At 34.7% G+C, this 23,354-nt stretch overlaps 1 protein-coding gene across 2 annotated transcripts in view; it reads right to left on the bottom strand.

The window, feature by feature from the left end:
• Window positions 1-8,554: 8,554 nt before the first annotated feature.
• Window positions 8,555-23,354, bottom strand: part of NRK (Nik related kinase) — a 146,860-nt gene continuing 132,060 nt past the window's right edge. The window contains exons 24-28 of one of the 2 annotated variants that reach the window (XM_038587977.1): window positions 22,274-22,374; window positions 20,086-20,235; window positions 17,115-17,274; window positions 13,124-13,263; window positions 8,555-11,761 (exon numbers count right to left, since the gene is read on the bottom strand). In XM_038587977.1, coding sequence (XP_038443905.1) covers window positions 11,666-11,761; window positions 13,124-13,263; window positions 17,115-17,274; window positions 20,086-20,235; window positions 22,274-22,374 — 647 coding nt within the window. In that variant the 3' untranslated portion in view covers window positions 8,555-11,665. The remainder of the gene's footprint in view (window positions 11,762-13,123; window positions 13,264-17,114; window positions 17,275-20,085; window positions 20,236-22,273; window positions 22,375-23,354) is intronic. The other variant, XM_038587978.1, reaches the window with a different exon arrangement.

The raw sequence follows: 23,354 nt of genomic DNA, 5'->3' as shown, positions 1-23,354 counted from the left end.
GATGCAGAGAAAAGGGAACCCTCTTACACTGTTGGTGGGAATGTGAATTGGTGCAGCCACTCTGGAAAACTGTGTGGAGGTTCCCTAAAGAGTTAAAAATAGACCTTCCCTACGACCCAGCAATTGCACTGTTGGGGATTTACCCCAAAGATTCAGATGCAATGAAACACTGGGACACCTGCACCTCGATGTTTCTAGCAGCAATGTCCACAATAGCCAAACTGTTCAAGGAGCCTTGGTGTCCATTGAAAGATGAATGGATAAAGATGTGGTTTATGTATACAATGGAATATTACTCAGCCATTAGAAACGACAAATACCCACCATTTGCTTCAACATGGATGGACCTGGAGGGTATTATGCTGAGTGAAGTAAGTCAATTGGAGAAGGACAAACTGCGTATGTTCTCATTCATTTGGGGATTATAAATAATAGTGAAAGGGAATATAAGGGAAGGGAGAAGAAATGTGTGGGAAATATCAGAAAGGGAGACAGAACATAAAGATTCCTAACTCTGGGAAACGAACTAGGGGTGGTGGAAGGGGAGGAGGGCGGGGGGTGGGAGTGAGTGGGTGACGGGCACTGAGGGGGACACTTGATGGGATGAGCACTGGGTGTTATTCTGTATGTTGGTAAATTGAACACCAATAAGAAGTAATGAAATTCTTAGGGATATATTTAACAAAAGATGTGGAAGATTTATACACATAAATCTATAATATATCACTGAATGAAATTAAAGACTGAAATTAAAAGAAAGACTGAAATAAGTAAAAAGGCAATCTGTGTTATGGAATAACGGACTTAACATTGTTAAGAGTGATACCCTCCACATTGATCTACATATTCAACACAATCTCTATGAAACACTTGGCTTCCATTTTTTTTTAGAAATTGACAATCTAATCTCAAAATGTATACTGAACTGCAAGGGATCCAAAATAATCTTGAAAAAGAAGAGCAATGTTGGAAGAATCACACTCCCAATTTCAAGACTTAGTACAAATATGCAGTAAATAAAACAGCTCGATATTGGCATAAAGATAGATCAATAGCATGAAATTGAGAGTTCATACAAGAAACCTATATATTTATGGTCCATTGATTTTTAACATGGGAAATAAGACGATTCAGTTGAGAAAAGTGTGTTCAACACATGTTTCTAGGACAACTGGATATCCAGGTACAAAAAAATTAAATGAGACCTCAATCTCACACCATACACAAAAATTAACTCAAAATGGATCAAAGACCTAAATGTAAGAACTAAAACTATAGGAGCACCTGAGTGGCTCAGTGGTTGACATCTCTTTGGTTCAGGTTGTGATCCTGGCGTCCTGGGATCAAGTCCCACATTGGGGTCCCCAGAGGGAGCCTGCTCCCTCTGCCTGTGTCTCTGCCTCTCTCTGTGTGTCTCTCATGAATAAATAAATAAAATCTTAAGAAAGGAACTGAAACTATCAAATTCTTAAAAGAAATAACCGGGAAAAGCTTAATAGCATTAGATTTGCAATGATTTCTTGGATATGACACCAAAAGCGTAAGAAAAAAATGGTAAATTGGATTTCATCAAACTTGAAAACTTCTGTAGTACATGTGACACCAGTAATAAAATGAAAGGATTACCCATCGAATTGTAGAAAATATTTGCTAATCACATATCTGTTAAATGACTTGAAACCAGAATATATAAAGGATTTTTCCACTTTGGGATATTATGAATAATGTTGAACATTTGTGCACACATATTTGTGTGTATATGTTTTGACTGCTCTTGGGTATGTACTTAAGAGTGGAATTACTGGGGCATGTGGTGACTCTATGCTTAACATTTTAGGATTTTTCAAACTGTTTTCTAAAGGAGCTGCACCAATTTACATTCCCACCAACAATGTATGAGGGTTTCAATTTCTCCACGTTATGGAAAACACTTATTGGGCTTTTTAAAAATAACAGTCATCCTAGTTTGTGTGTAAAGTAGTATTTCATTAGAGTTTTGATTTACATTTCCCTAGTGTCTAATCACAACATGTCATGCTACAAAATAGATTAACCTGAAAAACATTTTGCTAATTGAAAAGATCCAATCACAAAAGACCACATATTGTATAATTCCTTTTATATATACTGTCCAGAATAGGCAAGTGTATGGAGACAGATAGCATATTAATAATTGCCTAAGGTTGTGAAAGGGTGGACGGGTAATGGCGAGTGACTATTAAAGGGTGTGAGGTTTCTTTGGGGTGTGATAAAATGTTCTGTAATTTGTTTATGGTGATATTTGCACAATATGTAAATATAGTAAGAGCCACTGAATTGTACACTTTAAAGTGGTAAACTTTATGGTATGCAAAGTAGTAGATGATATGAGTCTGGAACTCAGAATAGTGATTTAGAGTAGAAATAATTATTTGGGTGTTGTCAGTGGATAGATAGATGACATAAAAATGTATGAGAATAGGTGCTATCACTTAAGGAGAAATTGTAGATAAAGAGGTATAAGATACTAGAACTGAACCCTGAGATACTACAACATTTAGAGATCAGAGAGATGAGAAGAAACCAGAAGAGGAGACAGGAAGAAATGAGACCAGTTAGCAGAATTATATATACCACACATCAGAAGAGAATGGTATCCCAGAAGCCAAGAGAAGAAACTGCTTCAAGGAGAGAGTGATCAATTTTGCTAAACATTACTGATACATTAAATAAAAGAGGACTGGGAAGAATTGGCATTGTATTTAACCTTGTAGAGAACATTGATGACCTTGAGAAGAGCTTTTTAGCTCTTTGCATACAGTGGTAGGGATGAAAATTTGATTGGAATTAATACAAAACTGATCTGAGTAAGAGTAACTCTTACTCAATAAAATCAATTTGATATGTGGGTGGATAGGAGGGTAGTTGTTTTTATTTTCTCAGTGAACTGTGACTAGAGGTCATTAGGTGAGAATGAGAATGAGAGAGGCGATTTTGGAGAATTAAGGACAGAAGAAAAAGTATGAATTTTTAATCTTCCTAGATGTGAGTGGGCTAAGGGAATGCAGCATGTTATTGGGTGGTGTTGCCAGCCCACTGTTGGCTTTCAGTCATGCATTAAAAATGAGATCAAGGGCAGCCTGGGTGTTTCGGCGGTTTAGCGCCACCTTCAGCCCAGAGCCTGATCCCGGGGACCTAGGATCGAGCCCCAAATCAGGCACCCTGCATGGAGTCTCCTTCTCCCACTGTCTATGTCTCTGCCTCTCTCTCTCTCTCTCTCTCTCTCTGTGTGTGTGTTTCATGAATAAATGAATAAAATCTTTAAAAAATGAGATCAGTTAGCACACTTGTGTATTTTCTATAGCCACAATCATCTGGGCTGTAGGTGTGGAAGGGATGAAGAGTTCAATTCAAAGATCTCTGTGATTTTTGCCAAGCTAAAAATAGCTATAGAATTAAGGGTCCATACAAACGATTGATTATGCTGAGACACCATGAAATCTTAGCTGAGTAAGAGAATGAGGACTTCTTTGGATAAGGGTGAAGGGGAGTTAAAAGATGTGGACTGTGGCCCATATAAGGTCAAAAAATTTTTAGAGTCCAGTGATAGAGGGAGTCAGCTGGAAAAATTAAGTAGTGGTATGAGAATGAGACTATTGAAATTAAGATTATAAAAGAAATATAATTATTGGTAATTATATGGTTCTATGTATATTACTGTGGAAGTAGGTGGCTGAGATACTGTGGTCAAGCTTATTTGGATAGGAAAGTCATGGATTACAGTAGGAAGGACATTGACAGGATCAGCTAAGTAGGTATTAATTTTATCAAAAATTAGTAGTGTTGGAATAAATCACAGGCAAGTGCTAAATTTTTTAAGGAATGAGGAGAATGATGTGAGAGTCTATACATGACTGCGCCGAGGAAGGGGTAATGGATAATATTATCTGATAGCAAGAGATTCAAAGGTGGGAGTTATCAGGGAGAAAAGAGGGAAAATGATCTAGAAGGACAATGGTTTGGAAGCTGCAACAGGGCATAAAGGAAAGTATTAGAGTATGAGGAAGGGGATTGTAGAGATCGTAATGAGAGATGATTAGATATTTTTGGACTTCCTCATCGTAGCAACAATAGTGTCTCCTTTTTCAAAATTTTCATTTCTTTGATTGCATTAAGTTGAATTCTTTTTCATATGTAGGTAACAGGATCAACTAATTATGGTCTTAATTTGTTCTCACTGAGTTTCTCTCCCCAAGATTATGGAGAGTTTTTCCTTGAGCAGGTACAGAGGTTATATAGTGGGGCTTAAAGCAAAAATTTTCTTAAAATCTCTTGCTGGATTTTTTAAGCCTAAGGTCTTTAACATAATTATGTTAGGATCCCTGGGTGGCTCGGCAGCTCAGCGCCTGCCTTTGGCTCAGGACATCATCCTGGAGTCCCGGGATCGAGTTCTGTGTCAGGCTCCCAGCATGGCGCCTGCTTCTCTCTCTGCCTGTGTCTCTGCCCCCTCCCCCCATGTCTATCATGAATAAATAAATAAAATATTAAAAAAACATAATTATGTTAGGTAATTCTCATGAAGGAAAGGGAAAGAAGTAATTACATTCTATTTTTATATTTTTAAAGATTTTATTAATTTATTCATGAGAGCCACACAGAGAAAGGCAGAGACACAGGGCAGAGGGCAAGGCAGGCTTCCTTTGGTGAGCCTGATTTGGGACTCGATCCCAGGATCCCAGAATCACGACCTTAGCCAAAGGCAGACACTCAACCACTGAACCATCCAGGTGCCCAGTAATTACATTTTATAAGGGATGAGGAGGGAACAAAAATACAAGAGTTTAGGGGGAGATAAAGAGATTCACCAGGAATAGGAAAGGACATAAGGAACTTAGGTTATTAAAACATCAGGGACTCATGCTTACTCAGCACCCAAGGAAGTAGTATGACCACAGTAGATATGACCCAAGGTATCTGGACTCCCTGCTTTGCCAAATATTTCAATGGCCAGACATAACACATGAGTATCAGAGTCACTGAAAGAGGATAAATGAACAACATCAAAGTTGACTAGTGTAGACTATAAACCAGTGGGGGTACCCCTCAATTTTCTGATCACCCAGACATTTGTATAACCTTAATGGATGAATGAGGAAAGTCCAAATAATGATTAAGATTGAATTTCCTGGTGGGATAAGAGTTGGAGTTCAAATAACCATTTTTTGTTTTCTTGTTTGTTGGTTTTGGTTTTTGCACATTCAAGTTTGTGAAGTAAAATTCACAAATACATTTTACGTTTTCAGATATAAGTGTTTTTAAGTTTTTAATTTTAATGCCAGTATATTTGTTATATTAATTTACAGTGTACAATATAGTGATCCAACAATTGTCTACATTATTCAGTGCTCTTCATGATAAGTGTACTCTTTAATTCCCATCACCTATTTCACCCATCCCTCCCACCTACCTCCCTTCTGATAACCATCAGTTTGTTCTCTATAGTTAAGAGTTTATTTCTTGTTTTTTTCTCTTATTTTTTCCCTCTTTTCATTTGTTTTGTTTCTTAAATTCCACATATGAGTGAAATCATATGGTAATTTTCTCTGACTTACTTCGCTCAGCATTTTACTCTGTAGCTCCATCCATGTTGTTGCAAATGGCAAGATTTCATTCTTTTCTGTGGTTGAATAATATTCCTCTCTCTCTGTGTGTGTGTGTGTGTGTGTAACATCTTCTTTAACCTTGGTTCCATATCTTGGCTATTGTACATAATGCTGCTATAAACAGGGGTGTATGTATTCCTTTGAATTAGTGTTTTTTTTTTAATTTCTTGGGTAAAACCCAGTAGTGCAATCACTAGATTGTTGGATAGTTCTATTTTTAATGTTTTGAGGAAACTCCATACCATTTTCCACAGTGGCTGCACCAGTTTGCATTTCCACCAATAGTATAAGGCAGTTCCTTTTTCTCTATATTCTCACCAACACTTGTTTCTTGTGCTTTTGATTTTAGCCATTCTCACAGGTGTGAGGTAGAATCTTCATTGTAATTTTGATTTGCATTTCCTTGATGATGAATGATGTTGAACATCTTTTCATGTATCTGTTGGCCATCTGAAAGTCTTTGGAGAAATGTCTATTCATGTCTTGTCCATTTTTTTCAAATAAAACACTTACTTTTCCAGTCTGACATATAGTATTAATTTCACTTATAGAATGAAGATTTTCATCAGTAATATAACTTGAAGTCCAGAATTGTGATGCCTCCAGCTTTGCTTTCCTTTTCAAGATTGCTATGGCTATTGTTTGTTCTAGCTCTGTGAGTGGTTTAATTCACTTTAAAATTTTTTATATTCATTTCTGACTCTTGACTGAGATTCAACTTTATAGTGTTGCATGCTTCCCTTTAGACTTTTGAAAAGATGGTCCCATTTGGCATATATTTTAATGGCTACCTATCCACTTGCAAGTCAGATATACTCCATCTGGTCAAAACATACCTTCAAGGAATGCCTGGAATTTGATATATCAATTTACAGGAATAGAACTTAAAATATTGGGGTCAGAAAGTATATTGACAAGCTTTGGTGACCTTTAAATATGTCTCAAGATGATATATAGTCAATCTTGTGACAAAGAATTACCTTCAAAATAAATGTTTGTATAAAACAGCCAGTTGAACGGCTTGTTCTTGTTCTATTTTATGTTACTAAACAATCTTTGTCATTACTCATGATCCTTGGGTAATTACTAAGGGTAACAGTGGTCCCTAATGTGTTGCTTTTAAAGGTAATGCTATAGGTGAAATAAATAAGAGGATTAAGAATACACTTACTATGATGAGCACTGAGTAATGTACAGAATTATTGAATCACTATATTGTACACCTGAAACTAATATAACACTATCTGAATTGTACTTCAATAAAAAATAAAAATCCAAAAAATAAAACTTGAGAGGACACTTTTAATTTTAATTTCATTTTGACCTATTCTTTGTTTCATTTCAGATTTGTAGGGTAAAATCATTTGAAATTATCCAGTAAAGGTAATTACTCTTTGGTCACCAGACACAGATAGTACTTTGAAGAATCAAATAGATTTGTGAATTTTAAACTGTTGTAAATAAAATAGTTAAGGATAATCAAAGTAAAAAAAAGTCCATTTCTCCTTTTCAACTCATTATTTTATGTCTTTGCTGTATGCTAAGCACCAAACAAGTCACTTTGACATATAGGGTGGCAAAGATATTAGAGAAAGTTATTCCCCAATCTGATTTTATACTCATCTATAAAGCAGATTCTGGGCTAGCTTCTAAAAATATAAATCCATATAGAATAAATTTTCCTCCTTTGGGAACTATTTTTTAATCAGTTGAAATGGTTGTAAACAACATGAAACATGACATATGACAATGTTTTCTGGAACATGTTTGGACTTTAATCCATTAGCTACTTTCTACTCAATTTTTGGAATTAAAGAGTAGCTATACTCAAAGGCTTTAGTATCCTCAGGAACCTGAGTATCCTTATGTGAGGGCCAAAGGCCCTGTAAATAAAAAGATGCTCTTATATTGGAAATCATAATGTTGGAAAAGGTTCAGTTAACGGATTTGCAGTATTGGAGTCTGTAAACCCACTGCTTCTTTAGAGAATGATAAAGTTGCTAATAGCAGCTTCTACTCATGACCTACCCTGTCCCTGTGTTTTGGTAAAGCATTCTTAGGAAAATGCCCTCTCTCAGCCTTGGGCTATCCACCCTGCCCATTCTAATTCCAATCTGTGATGATATTTTTATTACTTGGATCACTGCCTCTTAAAATAGTTGAAGTCTGTGGGCTCTATATATGAAGCTGAATGAGTCAATTTGATCATAGAAGCACTTTGAATTTAGACTCTAAAAGTCTGGATGAGCTTGTCATGTCCAGGTAACCCAACTCATGAATGCCTTGCCACACATGACAAATTAGGACCATGGTCAGCTGGCCGTAATGGGAAAACTTGATAAACTTCTCTCTAGAATGTTCCTAGACAACAGAATATTCATGGGGCCATGCCTCTAATGCTTCTGTGACCTGCTGAGAAAAGTGTTATTCCTCTTCTGTTCCCAACTGAAGGACTCAACTTTCTTGACAATTTGCCATAATTATTCTGTCTTTCATTTTCAACCATCAGCCTGCACTAACCCCTTTCTTGAATGTTAAGAAACTATAAATCTATTACTCCTCTATTTGGAAAAGGTTTCTCCTCTTATTTTCCACTGGACTTCAGGACACTGGGGTGGGATGGGAAGGGATTTGGCATTAAAATTTCCTTGGGTTTTACCCATGCTGTGGTGATGCTGTGTGTCTGTGCAAAGTCCCATACATTTTGAGGAAATTCTACTATTGTACCTAGAAAAATTTTAATCAATCAATGTAAACCTCCTTAGCCAGAATTCCTACTGCAATAACAAGAAAAACCCCTAAAAACTTCCAATTCATACCTTATTACATGCTTTAAAGAACTGAATATTCCCCAAATGAATCCTAATTCTGAGGCATTAGACAAGCATATTTCAAATAAAGATATCATTCAATATTTTTTAAAATGTTTATTTTTAGAGGTTGAACAATAGTTCATTACAGATTTTCTGATGAAACAATTAGCAGTCTCAAAGATTATTTCAATAAATTTTAAAGCACAGATCGAATATAAATTGATTTAAATAGGTACATTTTAAAAAATAATTGGAGTATTTAAAAGATCCCATTGAATGTATGTGGCATTATTCCTAGTTTTATGAATACTATTTCAATTAAATGAGTTCTGGCAGAAAATATCTACTGATTATTTTCTCTAGAAACTGGTAGCACTAAAATATTAAAAATATTAAAAATTATGCATTCTACTGGTTTGTATGTATGTGTACATGCGTGTATATGCACATGTATGATTTCTGCTTTGCCTATTTTACTATATAAATGATTACCCTTTCTTACTATTTCCTCTGAGGCTCTGAGCTCACTTCAACAGACATGATCACTCAGAGCTTTTCTTGTCAGCCCTTTTCATACATCATTTTCTAGTTTTCAAATATTTCCAACACTGCCTTTTATTTTGGACAAAGGCTTTAGTGAAAAAACTAAAGTACACTAAAATAAAACTGTATTTTGTCCCAGTGCTACTCACAAGCTGCTAGAACTTTCATGATTTCAATCACAGGGCTAGGGGAATTGGCTGGTCAGGATTCCCCCTCCATTGCTTCAGGTGCTTGATCTACAAAGCAAGGTGTAGATATACCTTCTATTACTGTGCACTGACTATGAAATTTAATTGTCTCTTCACTTCGTTTCAGCTGGCAAAGGATATAAAAATTCCAGATGGAATAACATCAAAATTGGAAATACTCATTACCTATGAACCACTTTAAATATTTTCAGTCCTTTCTATTTGGCTACTCAACATTTCAATCTCCTTTCGTGATATGTACTCAGCTTCCTTTCTTTATTAACACCTCATCCTTTAAAGCTCAGTTACACATCTGTAATTTTTCCTGTTTACTTTGGGGCATCTCTGTAGATTCAGTTCACTATGGTCTCTGTTTACTAGAATAACAGCCACAAAGCACAATGGGAGTTGACTTCCTAAAATAGTTTACTGTCTTAATGCCTTAAAATACGATTTTAAGATAAAACTTATTTTTGAATCTTAACTTTGAGTAAATATTATGAAGAAAAAAATGAATTCTTAAAAGACTTGATTCTACACACTACTTAAATGAAAAATTTTCTGAAATTCAAACATAGCAAGCTCCATTTGCTCAGCAATGAGGTACTTGCACAAAGTACCCCATGGCTTTTTGGTGTACAAATTTATAATAATGAAGACTACTTCTAAGGAAATAATTTGACGTAAATGTTTGTTTTCTCTTTAAACTACTGCATTAAAAAGTCATTCGAGTTGTAAACACACAAGAATAAGCCAGTTTTAGGATCACATTATTGTGTCACAGTAACAGAAATGTGAATCACATTTATTTCTTTAATTCATGGATTCAGGTTCTCCTAAATTCTCATTTTGAGCTACTACACTCTTGATAGAAGTTGTTAGGAAAATCCAAATCATCATTCTTGGCACCAGAGTGTCAAGAAACAATGTGCTATCATGAAATCACACATAGTCAGCTGCTTTTGTATTTTGGTTAACCAGGTAGTTTGTAAATTAGTATCCTGCTAGTGCTTGCTTCATACTTTTGAAGCAGAACTAGAGGAATTATATTGAGGTATACTTTGCGGTAGTTCTGTTGCTTCTCTGTTGCCCCAGAACTAACCATGGTATTGAGGAAATTATGAAACTATGTTTTTCACCAGGTAGCAGGTACTATAGGTGACCAAACACCACCTATCTATGGCATCTATAATATATTGGGTGATAGACTAGCATGATTTTCACTACTCTAAATTTGATGAAAGCTGTATTTTTTTCAAAATATTCTTTCTTTCTTTCTTTCTTTCTTTCTTTCTTTCTTTCTTTCTTTCTTTTCTTTCTTTCTTTCTTTCTTTCTTTCTTTCTTTCTTTCTTTCTTCCTTTCTTTCTTTCTTTCTTTCTTCTTTCTTCTTTCTTTTTTTACCTAAACATTAAATCCCAACATGTAGACTTATCACTTTTAGATTAATTTCTGATTTTACAGTAATAGAAATAGGAAAACATAAGCATTAGCAGCCAAAGTTTTTGTTGTTACATTTTGTTCTTTTTGTTTAACGACTGACCCGGGGTGGGGGGTAGAATTTTTATATAGTTTAATCTGGGATTGGGAAAATATTCAATGTTGTCTGATGGTCCCACTGTTGGCCAGATAAGAGTTTTGATAAATCAACCAATCTGTTTTTGGGGGTTAAAATTTGATGCCTACTTTAATGTATTAAAAATAAAAACTCATTCTACAGTACATGTGTATAGTTCAGTCCTGTATTCAGTCTTGCAAGTGTATTATTTGGTGGTTTTATTTTAAACAGCTATTGCACATTTTCAGGGGTTCTGAGGAAAATCAAGCATCTAAGACTTTCTTCCTCCTTATCAGGAGAAAACCAGCTTACCGTGGTATGAAAAAAACACAACTGGTCTCTGACTAGGAGCTTGACTGTCAAGGAACTATAAGTAAATGGGTAGCCTTTTCCCTTTTATCACTGTAGTTTTCTCCAGGCATGTAGGTTGTTCAGGCTTAGTCTGGTTTATAGCAATAGTCATTATTTTCACTTAATAATCTAAACTTTGGTTCTTTATATGACTTTGCAAATGTACATATAGTTTGTTGCTGTTTTTTTTCTGAAAAACTTCACTCAGGGTCAATTATTTTGAAAGGATTTATGATCTAACTTATTACAGGTTTCTTTACACCATGTAGTAAAATCTGAATATAGATACTGTCCAAACTGTCCAAAGAGTAATATTTGAATTCACAGTAACAAAAGTTACAAAGTTTGTGCAAAAGACATTGTACACCACTGGAGTACATAGAGCTTGCTATAGTTAATTTTATATATAAAGCTGCATTTCTCATTAGAACTATTTTGTGCTACATTAAAAGTAAAGTATCTGATTTAATTTTTCCCTAAAATAAAACTGAATGCTCATTTAATCTCAGAAATATTAAAATGCAAGTTGCATATTTATGATGTTTGTAAATGTAATAAATCATTGGAACTTTTTAAACACCATAATTGTTTTGGAGCTCTTCAAGGTTTCCAAGGGTCATGAAGTAAACCCGGCTGTGGCGATTGCGCAGGGTGGAGGTAAAAAATAGCTTTAAAAAGAGAGAAAGAGATATCATCAGTAAATATTTACTACATTTTAATCTGATATTTGACAGATACAACTATAATTTCAATTATTCTACATCAACTAATTAAAATATTAAGCCATACTTTTCTTTTGGACCAGGATTTAAATGGAAGAAAAAGACTTTAAATTGGTATGGAGTCTAAATTATATATTAAAAATAATCTATCATATTCTATATAATTGTACTTCACATAGTTAAAATTAGATTTTCATTGTGGCACTCATCTGGTGACATTCTTGATTGACTTTGGTTAAGGATTATTCCTTTTGCTTTAAAAAAATCTACTAAAAAATCTACTCAAGTTGGCTGTACTTTTTCTTTTAATATAAGGAAATGATTAAGATATTTGATGTTGTTCACCATTGTTGCTGCTGTTTAAATGGCTGCTGAAATTTTCTACTTGGTGGGATTTTCTATATCAGTGGAATGGACTGACACCAATAGATTGATATTATGAGTTAAACTAACCAGTTTAGAGAGGAACATGTCTTATGAGTATGGTCTGTGCCATAAAGAAATTTAAAACAGAACATGAAAATAAATAGCAGAGGCCTCCTTGCTAGGACTAAGGCTTTCCACATCCACAATGAATATACTTAGAAGGGTTTTGACATTGATGATGATGATAATAACACTAACTATCCTTGACTTAATGTATTTCATGTCTCAGGCAATCTGTGAGATGCTTACTATACACACATTATCATTAATTTTCAAAATTGTTATCAAAAGAGTTATTAATATTTTCATTTGGAGATGAAGGAACTAAGAATCAGGAAGATTCATCAGTCTTCCAGATTCTTACACCTCATTAGGTGGCAGAACCAGGACTGCATGCTAAGTCTATCTGACCTCAAACACTGGTTCTTCCCATTATATCCCTTCATATTGCAAACCAGTACTTTTTCCTTCATGCATAATGTTTACCCTGCCTGTTCTGAAATTAATTTGAATCCTCTGCAATCTATTTAAAATGTGGATGTTTCCTAGTTTTGTCAGGGTTATTTTTTCATGCTATTATTTCTCATAGTATGTAGAGACTGTAATGGTTTTATGTAATGTGTATTTTCCATTTAAACTATCTGAATTTGTTGTTAAAATCGATTACATTACATAAATAATTGACAAATTTCAATTTTATTTTTCTTTCCTGTCAAATGGGATATTACTACTGCAAAATGAAAAATTGTTTTTTATCAATCAATAGTTTGCCAATTTGGGAATTATATCATAAATATATTTATGGCCAGAGGAAAAGGATTTTCTTACTTAATTTTCATTGCCTGCTTTATTTTTGCTGTAACTGCGGGATATAAACAATACCTTGTCACCTCGGGTACACAGAAATCTCAGCTTCTTAATTGACCTGCGCTTCAGTTCACTTTCCAGGACCCTTGATTGCAAAGAGCGGACTTCGATGGCCTTTTGGCCCCATCCTGTGGTTCGCTGTGTACACTCATAAGCTATAATATAAATTTAAAAATCAGAAATTTTTTTCTATCAGTAATAGCAAATTAAAACCATAGTCAACATTTGATTATTAATAAGCTCATTAATAAGCTCAGTTTAGGTAAGCATATTTTGTTTTTCCTCCTTCTATAGTTAGTCATTTGGCCATGTGCTGCTCAGCAGTGGTATTCAAGCAAGCTATTCACTGTTATAATTGTGATTATTCAAATGTTGAATAACTAGGTTTTTTAAAAAGATTTTTATTTATTTATTCATGAGAGACACAGAGAGAGAGAGAGGCAGAGACACAGGCAGAGGGAGAAGCAGGCTCCATGCAGGGAGCTCGACGTGGGATTCGATCCCGGGTCTCCAGGATCACGCCCTGAGCCAAAGGCAGACACTTAACCGCTAAGCCACCCAGGTGTCCCTGAATAATTAGATCTTAGTCTTTGTATTCCTATTCTCTAATACCACAGAAAAAGCTAAATGTTAATTCTACCCTGTTTATAGAAAGTAAAATCTGCCGACAGCCATTTTTTTACAGTCTAGTTGAGGTATAGCATTCCATAAGGGTTTGTATTTGGGCTTCAGTGACATACATTAAAAATCTGATTAACTTCAAAATTAAGACGTTAAAAAATGATTTGCTCAGATAATAACTTTAGCAACTCTAGTGCAAGTCAATGAATGACCACATTATAAACAGAACTAAACCTAATTTGATACTGTGTCTTACTCAGGCAATTTTATTAAGATTTTAACTTTTGCACCCTGTGTCACCTACTACTTGGTAACAATAAAGATTATGACAACTGGAGGTTGACAGATAGTGACTACACTTATTATGGTAAGCATTGAGTAATGTATAAAATTATAAAATCACCATGCTGTATACCTGAAACTTTACCTTTTTTAAATAAAAACTAATATAACATTATATACCAACTACATTTCAATTTAAAAATAATGACAATTGCCTTAAAGCAGAAAACCTAATTATGCAGTCATATAGTCAGCTGGTGCTGAAAAGTATTTTCTGACACAGGGAGAAGAATTGTTGTTGAATGTTTAACTTTTAAGTAGATTTTTTATGTACTTCATTGGAAAGTAAATTTTCATAAATAAATTCAATCCTGTACTTAAAATAATATCAAGATTTTGAGTCAAACTGAAATAGTCTAGAGAACACCAAAACAAGGCACCTTCATTCCCATGTTACATGACTAAAATCAGAATTCAGTTCTTAGACCTTCCATTTTCTTCTATTATAGAAACAATAAACTGAGTTATTATAGTTAAAATTTTCTTTATAATTCTCAAAAGTTCTAGAATGCTTTTGTTTAAACCAAACTTTACCTGGCCTATATATGTATACATTAAATATACATAAAAGGAGTCATGAAAAAATTCTTAAACTTTGACAAAAGTGACTTTTTACAAGCATACTGTAAGGCATTTTGAATTCCTCAACTAAAACTTAAATAAGCATTTATGGTCTCTTGTTTCCTTTTCATTACAGTTCAAAACATTTCCATGTATGAAATTGATCACAAAATTGTAATTATATTACAATTTCATTTTTTTACCATTATATTTCACAATGGTATTTTTATTCAGACAAATGGCTCTCCTGGACAATGACTTTATAAATCCAGTTTCAGACTGGAATTAAATACAAAGAAAGTGAGAGTAATCTATGACCTGAGTGTTGGAAATAAGTAGTAGATTTAGTCTATCTGGATTTGAATTTTTGTCACCAATGTGAATACTTCATTGAAATTGGTAGTTTGTCAACAACCACACAGAGCAAAAAATTCTAAATTTGATACTTGCTGAGTCCAAGCTCACAGTTCATATGGCATGACAAAATTCACACCTTAATTCTGAAAAACATTAATTTGCTACTTAACCTGGCAACTGAGCTAGTTTGCTTATGAAATAAGATCCAATGATTTGGAGTGGTAATGCTTAGTGATACCTGTTGTAATTGCTAAGCTTCTATATATTTGTTTGAAATTTCTAAGCAATGATATTATTATTGAAAACATTTATTATATCTCAAGGAAATGTAAATTTTATATTGGGGAAATCTGGATCTAGGTTAGTTTTAAATAGCAAAGCAACTGTTTTTAGACAGAAAGAGAAACTTATTTCCTTAATATAAATGTTATACTGTAGTCTTTAGTATATTATCAAAATATCCTTAATACACAAACTAAAATATCACATTCCTATAGTGCTATAACTTATTTTATGTGGAGAGAGATGCTTTTCAAATTCTTGCAACTTAAAATAGCTTGTTTTAGGTCAGAAGTTGTCTTAAGGACAAGAGCTTGCCAGATGACATTTTTTAAAGACCGCTTTGATTCCTATGATTGTCTAGTGGCATAAATATAGAGGTTTGCTCAGTTTCCCATTTGAACTGAGTTTCCTTATTTTAATTTCTAATTAATATATTGATCACAAAAGTACCACTGTAAAGGTTAGAACAAGATTCATTATTTTCAGTTTATTTTGCCCCAGATCTGTCAATTATAAGCATTTACTTCTGTCACTTAAAATGGTTTTAAACCCTTGGGAGTTCTTCATTGCTTGAAGAAATTCAAAGAGGTTTTCAGGACAATTGTTAACACTATATGTGCAAAAGGAAAGGATTCTACAGGTGCAATGCAAAGTGCCATCATCCCGTAATGTAAAAATGTCCATTAAAAAGCAGTTCTTTCAAATTGGTCTTTAAAGCTACATGGGGGGCAGCCCTGGTGGCTCAGCGGTTTGGCGCCGCCTACAGCCCAGGGCCTGATCCTGGAGACCCGGGATCGAATCCCATGTCGGGCTCCCTGCGTGGAGCCTGCTTCTCCCTCTGCCTGTGTCTCTGCCTCTCTCTCTCCTCTCTGTGTATTCTCATGAATAAACAAATAAAATCTTTAAAAAAAATAAATAAAAAAATAAAGCTACATGCGGATCACATTTAACCATTTCATATAAAGATTTCGTTAGCTTCTGCCTCCTTAATAAACTACCTTTCTCCTTCTACCTTTCCTTCCCTCTCCTTACTTCTCCTTTCCTTTTCTCTTTTATTTACTTCATTAACCCTTTCTTCCTTTCAGGAACATTTATCCTCCACCAAGTCATTCTACTCTTCCTAATATTTGTACTGTTCATATGCATTCTGTTCCCTGTCTAGAATCACCTTTGTAGTCACCAAGCCTCAGAGACATATACAAGAGTCTCAAGTTATTCATATTTTCCAAATCAGCAATGCTGCATTCATTAAGAGGAAAAAAAATGTCCTGGCCTGATGAAGATGAAAGGCAGTTTTCTTTATGGTGCAATCTATTAGTACCTAATAGGCATTCCAGAGAGTCATATTTATCTCCTTCATAAATGAAGGATGATGAAATCTTAGTGACCCAATATGTCACATATTTAGTTTGTATTTGATTCTTCACAGGATTATCACTCTCTAAATAGAACACTATTTGCTATATGAAATAGAAATATTCTGCTCTCCTTTTATGATTATTTGGCAATCTCCTAAGATAAGGGTAAACCCCCAAAATCAATGTGAGGGAATAAAGTATTTCCAACATCTGCATAAAATCTGCAAGGAAAGGGAGTTAAAATAAAATTATAGATTATTGTGGAAAGGAATTCCTTTCCTATTTTAGTTATATTACTACTACACATGAACAACTTGGTCAAAATTAGTCTCTTTGTGGTAGCCTTGCGAATTTATTAAGTATATGGTAAACACACACCTTATTAAGTATCTTAAATTAACCTTATATGCCTGGAGAAAATGTGATATTTCAGAAAATAGAAGTTTCTCTGAGGTCATAAAAAAGAGAAAAAATTTTGTACATACCTACTGAAGATGGTATGTCTTTCCACACTTCAAGGATCTTCTTGAAGAGCTGTTCATTTGCTTCTAGAGAAAGGGCTTCAGCATTGAAGGTGAGCATCATGCCAATTCCCAAGGAATCAGGTAAAATGATGATATTCTGTGGTATAATGATTTCCAGGGGCTGGAATTATGTTTCATAAAGATTTATATGTCCAACATTTTATTACTAATACTTTAACTGAAGCAGCTTGGCTGAGCAATAAAGACAAAAAGGGCTTCAAAGTGCAGGGAGGAAGAGAAACTTCTATTTTAATATTAAACAGCATGCTACCCAACACCTGAAAACAACCTTTCCTATGTTATAAAGGCATCACTGTTCAAATAGTGTCCTTTATATTTAGGAGAAAACTTTGTTTGAAAAAAACATTTCCAACACAGATAAAATTGTTGAAATTTAACGTAATGACAGAAGAAACATTACTTCTTACAAAGTGGGACTTCAGATTCATTTCAGCACATTTAGTGAATAGTTTAGTGATGAATATGTGAATCAACTAACAAATACACAATCACTGGTTATCTATCCAATTCATTTAAATCAGAAATAGAAAAATTAACTTAAAAATAGCTTGAGCTTAAAATATTTAGAAGGGGTAACTATAATATTCATTACTACTTGAAATAGAACAGTCATTCTCCCTTCACAAAAAATGTAGGATTTCTTATCCAATTTATAAGTCATAAAATATCTTCAACATACAATTTCAGAGATGTCTTAGGCGACATAACATGAAATACTAAGAAATATCTAAGAATTTTAAAAATTTTATAATGCATGAAACAATGTGACAAAATTTACTTAAACTACAGAAATTGCCACATTAATAGTATTTCCCTGAAAAAATGAACAATTACATTCCTTTATTATTTCTCTAAATTAGCAAGTTACAAGAAGAAAAGGTCAGAAACTATACTTGCCAAACCCAGCGTACTCAGGCCAAGTGCTTCAGGCCATGTCTCAGCAACAACAATCCTTAAAACTAAAATGGGGATCCAGAGGCGAAAAGCAATTTTAATGCGTTCCCTGGGCACTTGCATGAGCAATTGAATCAGAGAAGAGATGAAAGAAGAGAGAAAAAGAAATTGCAAGAAAGAAGGCTGTCTCTAAAAAATCTGTTTAGAATAAAGCTGGACTGCTGTAAATTCAGAAAGCCCCAGAGGTAATTCTTTGCTTCTCAGATGGTTCCTGCAGTAATCAGATATTCTTTAGCACACATGGCTCCCCTGTAGCATTACAGGTTTTGTAATCGGGCACTCTTGGAAAAATATAATCTTCAATATCTTCTGTTTCAGAAGACACTCCTCTCCCTTATATTAGATTCCTTTCTCTTTTAATGGGTCAGGACATTAGGGCAGTTAGCTAAAAATACTATTTTTGAATATACTTAAGGTATCCTAATTAGGTCAGAAAATAATATTTTTAAAAAATTGATCTCCCATTCTTGCCTCCACAATAATGAACTGATTGCTTCAAAAGGAAATAATTCTCCTTGCTTGGTAATCAAGTGGAACAGAGAGTGCAATCTTCTTGAATGATGTTTCAAATCAGTATAAACTTGGACCAATACTGCAATTTTTAATATGGCACTAGCTTCAAAACAAAGGCTATCTGCTATTACATAGAAAATAAGATGCAGGAAGCTATGGAAGACTCAAACTGAAAAGTACTGTAAAACATATTAATATTAATCTTAACTCATATCTATGTGGCTTTGGCTGGGCTCAGCTCAATATTTTCTACTTTATAAACAGGGTGATTTCTATATACTCATAGGTGACAACTGAGTGATGAGTTAATTAGATTTTTAATATGACCAAAATACTTTTTTTAGTGTTTCCACTGATAATTTGACAATTGCTCTATGTAATTTGTCAGAGATGTATGAGATAATTCTGAAAGCTATGTAAAATATCACATTACTACAATGATTTAAAGTACATAGAAGTTTTCTCCTGGACTTTTATATAATGCTAAGCTGCTAAAATTTTAGTTGCCAACAAACTGGGGAATTAAAAAATGATGAAGCAGAGATTTGTTGCTTCAACCCTTTTTTAAAATATAATTTTCTATAAAACAAATATCACTGCTACCATCAAATTTGAGACACACTAGAATTATATTTTGTATGGTGCATGTGTATAGGGGGTATTATGTTTGAACTCTATATAAATGATATGTATAGTATATTTACAATTATCCATATTTTAGATATTGTGCCACAGAATCATCATGTATAAGTATTTGAGAGTAAAGAATTGAGGTACATTAGCTTTTAAAGTGCTGAGTCCTTTGATCAGAAAGTCTAGCTATAATTGATACTATAAGAGAACACTTTATGATAATTTGCTATATATCACAGTTAAAGTACTATCATTTGAATAAAGAAGGGGATAATGATGCTGCAATACTGGTGTAGTTTTAAAGAATCTGTTTATGTATTATGGGGTGAAGAAGGACTAAAAGCAAAGATTGTAAACTCATACATCCATTAGGACTGGTTATTATAAATATATAAAAGTGGATGGATAGGCAATGTATAGTATATATTCCATCTAAAAGGGAGCAAACATAAAAAAATAATAAAAGGAGGCAGGCACGAATCATTTCCAGTTGATAATGGCCAAATATTAATAAGGGCCAGATGTTATCAGATCTTTTGGTTTATCAATAGAAGTTCAGATTTTTCAGTGTAAACTATTCATTTAAAAACAAACAAAAAACACCATGCCAGACAAACAAAATCTATCTGAAGAAGAGACTCAGCTGTCTGGACTAAGAAGCCATCAATAATTTCTGCTTATCCATTACTACTTCCTGGCACTCTATACTTACCTTTTAGGTTTCAGTTCCAGTATAGATATTGATAATCATATTTTTAAATCATTAAGAGTTTTGACAGATTGTGGTGTACAATATTTCTAGGGATCTTACGTTATTTGGCAGAGTCACATCAGACATAACCTCAGATTCGGCATCAATGATGTGATATCCATCTGTTGAGCTGAAGAAAATCTTTAGTCTTTTTTCAGAACCAATAGCCAGGTCAACTGTCACTGGCTTATGACCAACTGTCGGAAACACCTGTAGATAGAAAACCAAATATGGCCAAAAGGCCAAAAATGACACTCTGACTAAAGCAAAAATTCCCCTGCCCTTTTGTTTAATGAGTTTATAAAACCCTGGTTGATTTTTTAAGTTACATAATATATTTAGACTATGTATTATGACTTTTTTTAGGTCTGTTACTACAATAAGAACATAATTATATTCAGGCTCTAAGTTTTGAGTTTCTCTGCGGAGGCCAAATATCCAATGATCATAAGAACATTTTATGGCCCTGCACTCTGCTTGCTGTCTTTATATTCCTTGCCTTGAGCTTCAGCAAATGAAGGAGCTCATCTGGTCTCTTAAACCGGTTCGCTGGATCAGCTGCCTGTATTTTTGCCAGTATTCGTATATAGGCTTCATAGGACATGTAGTCTCCTTCGGAGTCTGCTGATTGATCAATGCATACTTGGTAGGGAATGAAAAAGGCCAGACATGTTAACCTACCATAGACTGGATGTACTCTAGGCTCCTAAGGTTCCTAGTCCAAGGAAACAAAAAGTCAAACAGGATTCATTGCCAAGTTCAGGTCACAGTAGAGGACTGGGCATCACAGGATTCACTATACTGCAGTCATGAGATGAGATTCAACAACTGGAGGAGGACTTGGACCAGGAACTGTATATCAGGCTAGACAGACTGTTGGTACTTATCTTCTTTGTTTTCCAGCTCCATATCAGGCAGCTCTGACCAATCAGCAGACAGCCAAGAACACACCCATATCCAAATACAGACAGCTGACCCAAGGCCCAATTTAGGGAGATCAGATCAGACATGTAATTTGTGTCAGGACAGATGCAGGCTGTCTATATGATAGTCTGTGCTTTACAAAAGAACATATTTATTGTGAAAATAGACATTGAGAGGCAGTCATAATTAGTTCATCTTTATTGCACACATGTGATGCTTTGGCTGCAAAATATACCATGTAAACATATCTTGACCTAAGATACGAAAATATTACATAAATACCTTGCTGGAGTCTATCGTGATGTGTCCTTATCAGTGCTTTGTAAAAACTTGTCATGGACCAACTAGTTCAAAGTCACATTTGCTAAAAATATAGATTCCCAGGCCCCACCCCAGACCTACTAATTTAGCCTGAGGTTAGGTCTGAGATCTAAACTTTCAACAAATGTTCCAAATGATTCTGGTGTACACTCCAGATTAGGAGTCACTGGACTCTATATAATGCTCCCAGTTCATTAACTAGTCCTTACTGCTATGGAATAAACAAAAAATAATCCTATTTACATAGAATTTTGGAGTATCATTAAAAATAATAAAGATAAAAAGTCCCCAGTTTATGAGATGAGATTAAAAAATCATTAGCAACTTAACTGTTTGGGACACCAACTGGTTACCTTAAGAGGCTGATCCATAGAAGTTCAGCTAAACCATAATAAAGGTGGAAATATTACTGGTAATCCAAATAAGCCTAACCACCATTCCTTGCAATAGTTCTGGAGAGAAATGTGTTTAGAGTTCCAGCTCGGAAGAAATATAGACCCTTCTGCCCTTTCCTCCCCAACCCCATCTATTGTAGCCCTGGTAATTAGAGCAAAGACTTGATCTTCTCTTATTCCTCTTCCAGTGGGGCTTCCCCCTCTACCACTGTCACACCTTTCTTTACCTTCCCTCTGCTCTCCACCCCCCACTAAGAGAGAACAGAGACTTTCTCAGCTTCAAGTCACTGGGGGTGGTAGCACCCAAAACCTGCATTTGGGGCTCTAGAAGAGAAGGTCTTCATGTTGACTACAGAATTGGGAATGAGGAGCTGGTAGGGAGGTCCTCTAAAGGGAGGGGTCAGGGATTTCCCTCACACTCTCCCTTGCTGTAGTGCCTGTGAATTATCTAAAAAAGGGTTAAATGATAATTATTGACATGGTGTAGCCAAATTACATTAACTGTAGAAGAATGGTATTTATTTTTGCTACTATAAAAATATTGCTGTGTTTACAGTTTCCCAAAAGAAAAACTATATGATCCAAGTTTGAAAAAGGAAACCACTTACTTTGATAGCAGTGCTTTCATCAAAGGATTTTGGTGCCCAAGCGTAAAGGTGAATTGATGATTTCAAAGCAATTGCAATATATGTTGTTTCTTCATGTTGGACTACAACAATAAAATACAAAGAAGTAACAATGCTACAGAGTTCACAAGAACACTCAAGTATTTTTATTGGTCCTTAAAAATATTATAACTATAAGAGCACAGATCATATATTTTTAGTACAGTTATTTAGTTACAATTTGATGCCCCCTAAAAGGTGACAAAACTAACTATATGTTTTTTTTTTTTTTTTTTTTTTTTTTTTTTTTTTTTTAAAGATTTTATTTATTTATTCATGATAGTCACAGAGAGAGAGAGAGGCAGAGACACAGGCAGAGGGAGAAGCAGGCTCCATGCACCGGGAGCCCGACGTGGGACTCGATCCCGGGTCTCCAGGATCGCGCCCCGGGCCAAAGGCAGGCGCCAAACCGCTGCGCCACCCAGGGATCCCAACTATATGGTTTTATTGAGTATATGCATTAGCCTTCAAGAGCACTCTAAATTGTACACTGAAAACTACAGAACATTGTTGAAAGAAATTAAAGACCTAAATAAATGGAAAGACTTCCTTTGTTAATGGATAGGTAGACTTAGCATTGTTAAGAGGGCAATACATGGATGGGCCTAGAAGGTATTCTGCTAAGTGAAATCAGCCAGACTGTGAAAGACAAATACTGTATGACTTCACTCATGTGGAATCTAAAAGACAAAACAAATGAATAAACAAACAAGAAGCATAATCAGACCTATAAATACAGAGATCAAACTGATAACAGCCAGAGGGAAGGCTGGTAGGGGATGGGCAAAATGGGTGAAGGGGAATGGAATGTATAGGCCTCTGGTTATGGAATGAATAAGTCATGGAAATAAAAGCTACAACATTGGGAATATAGTTAATGCTATAGTAACTTTGTATGGTGACAGATGTTAGCTACACTTGTGGTGAACACAGCATAACATACAGAGAATTTGAAGCACTATGTTCTATACCTGAAACTAATGGAATATTATGTGTCAACTATATAAAAAAATCCAGCTGAGCC

This window comes from Canis lupus, chromosome X, assembly GCF_011100685.1.
Source record: "Canis lupus familiaris isolate Mischka breed German Shepherd chromosome X, alternate assembly UU_Cfam_GSD_1.0, whole genome shotgun sequence".
NCBI classification, from domain to species: Eukaryota; Metazoa; Chordata; class Mammalia; order Carnivora; family Canidae; genus Canis; species Canis lupus.
This window is presented reverse-complemented; position numbering and strand designations above follow the sequence as displayed.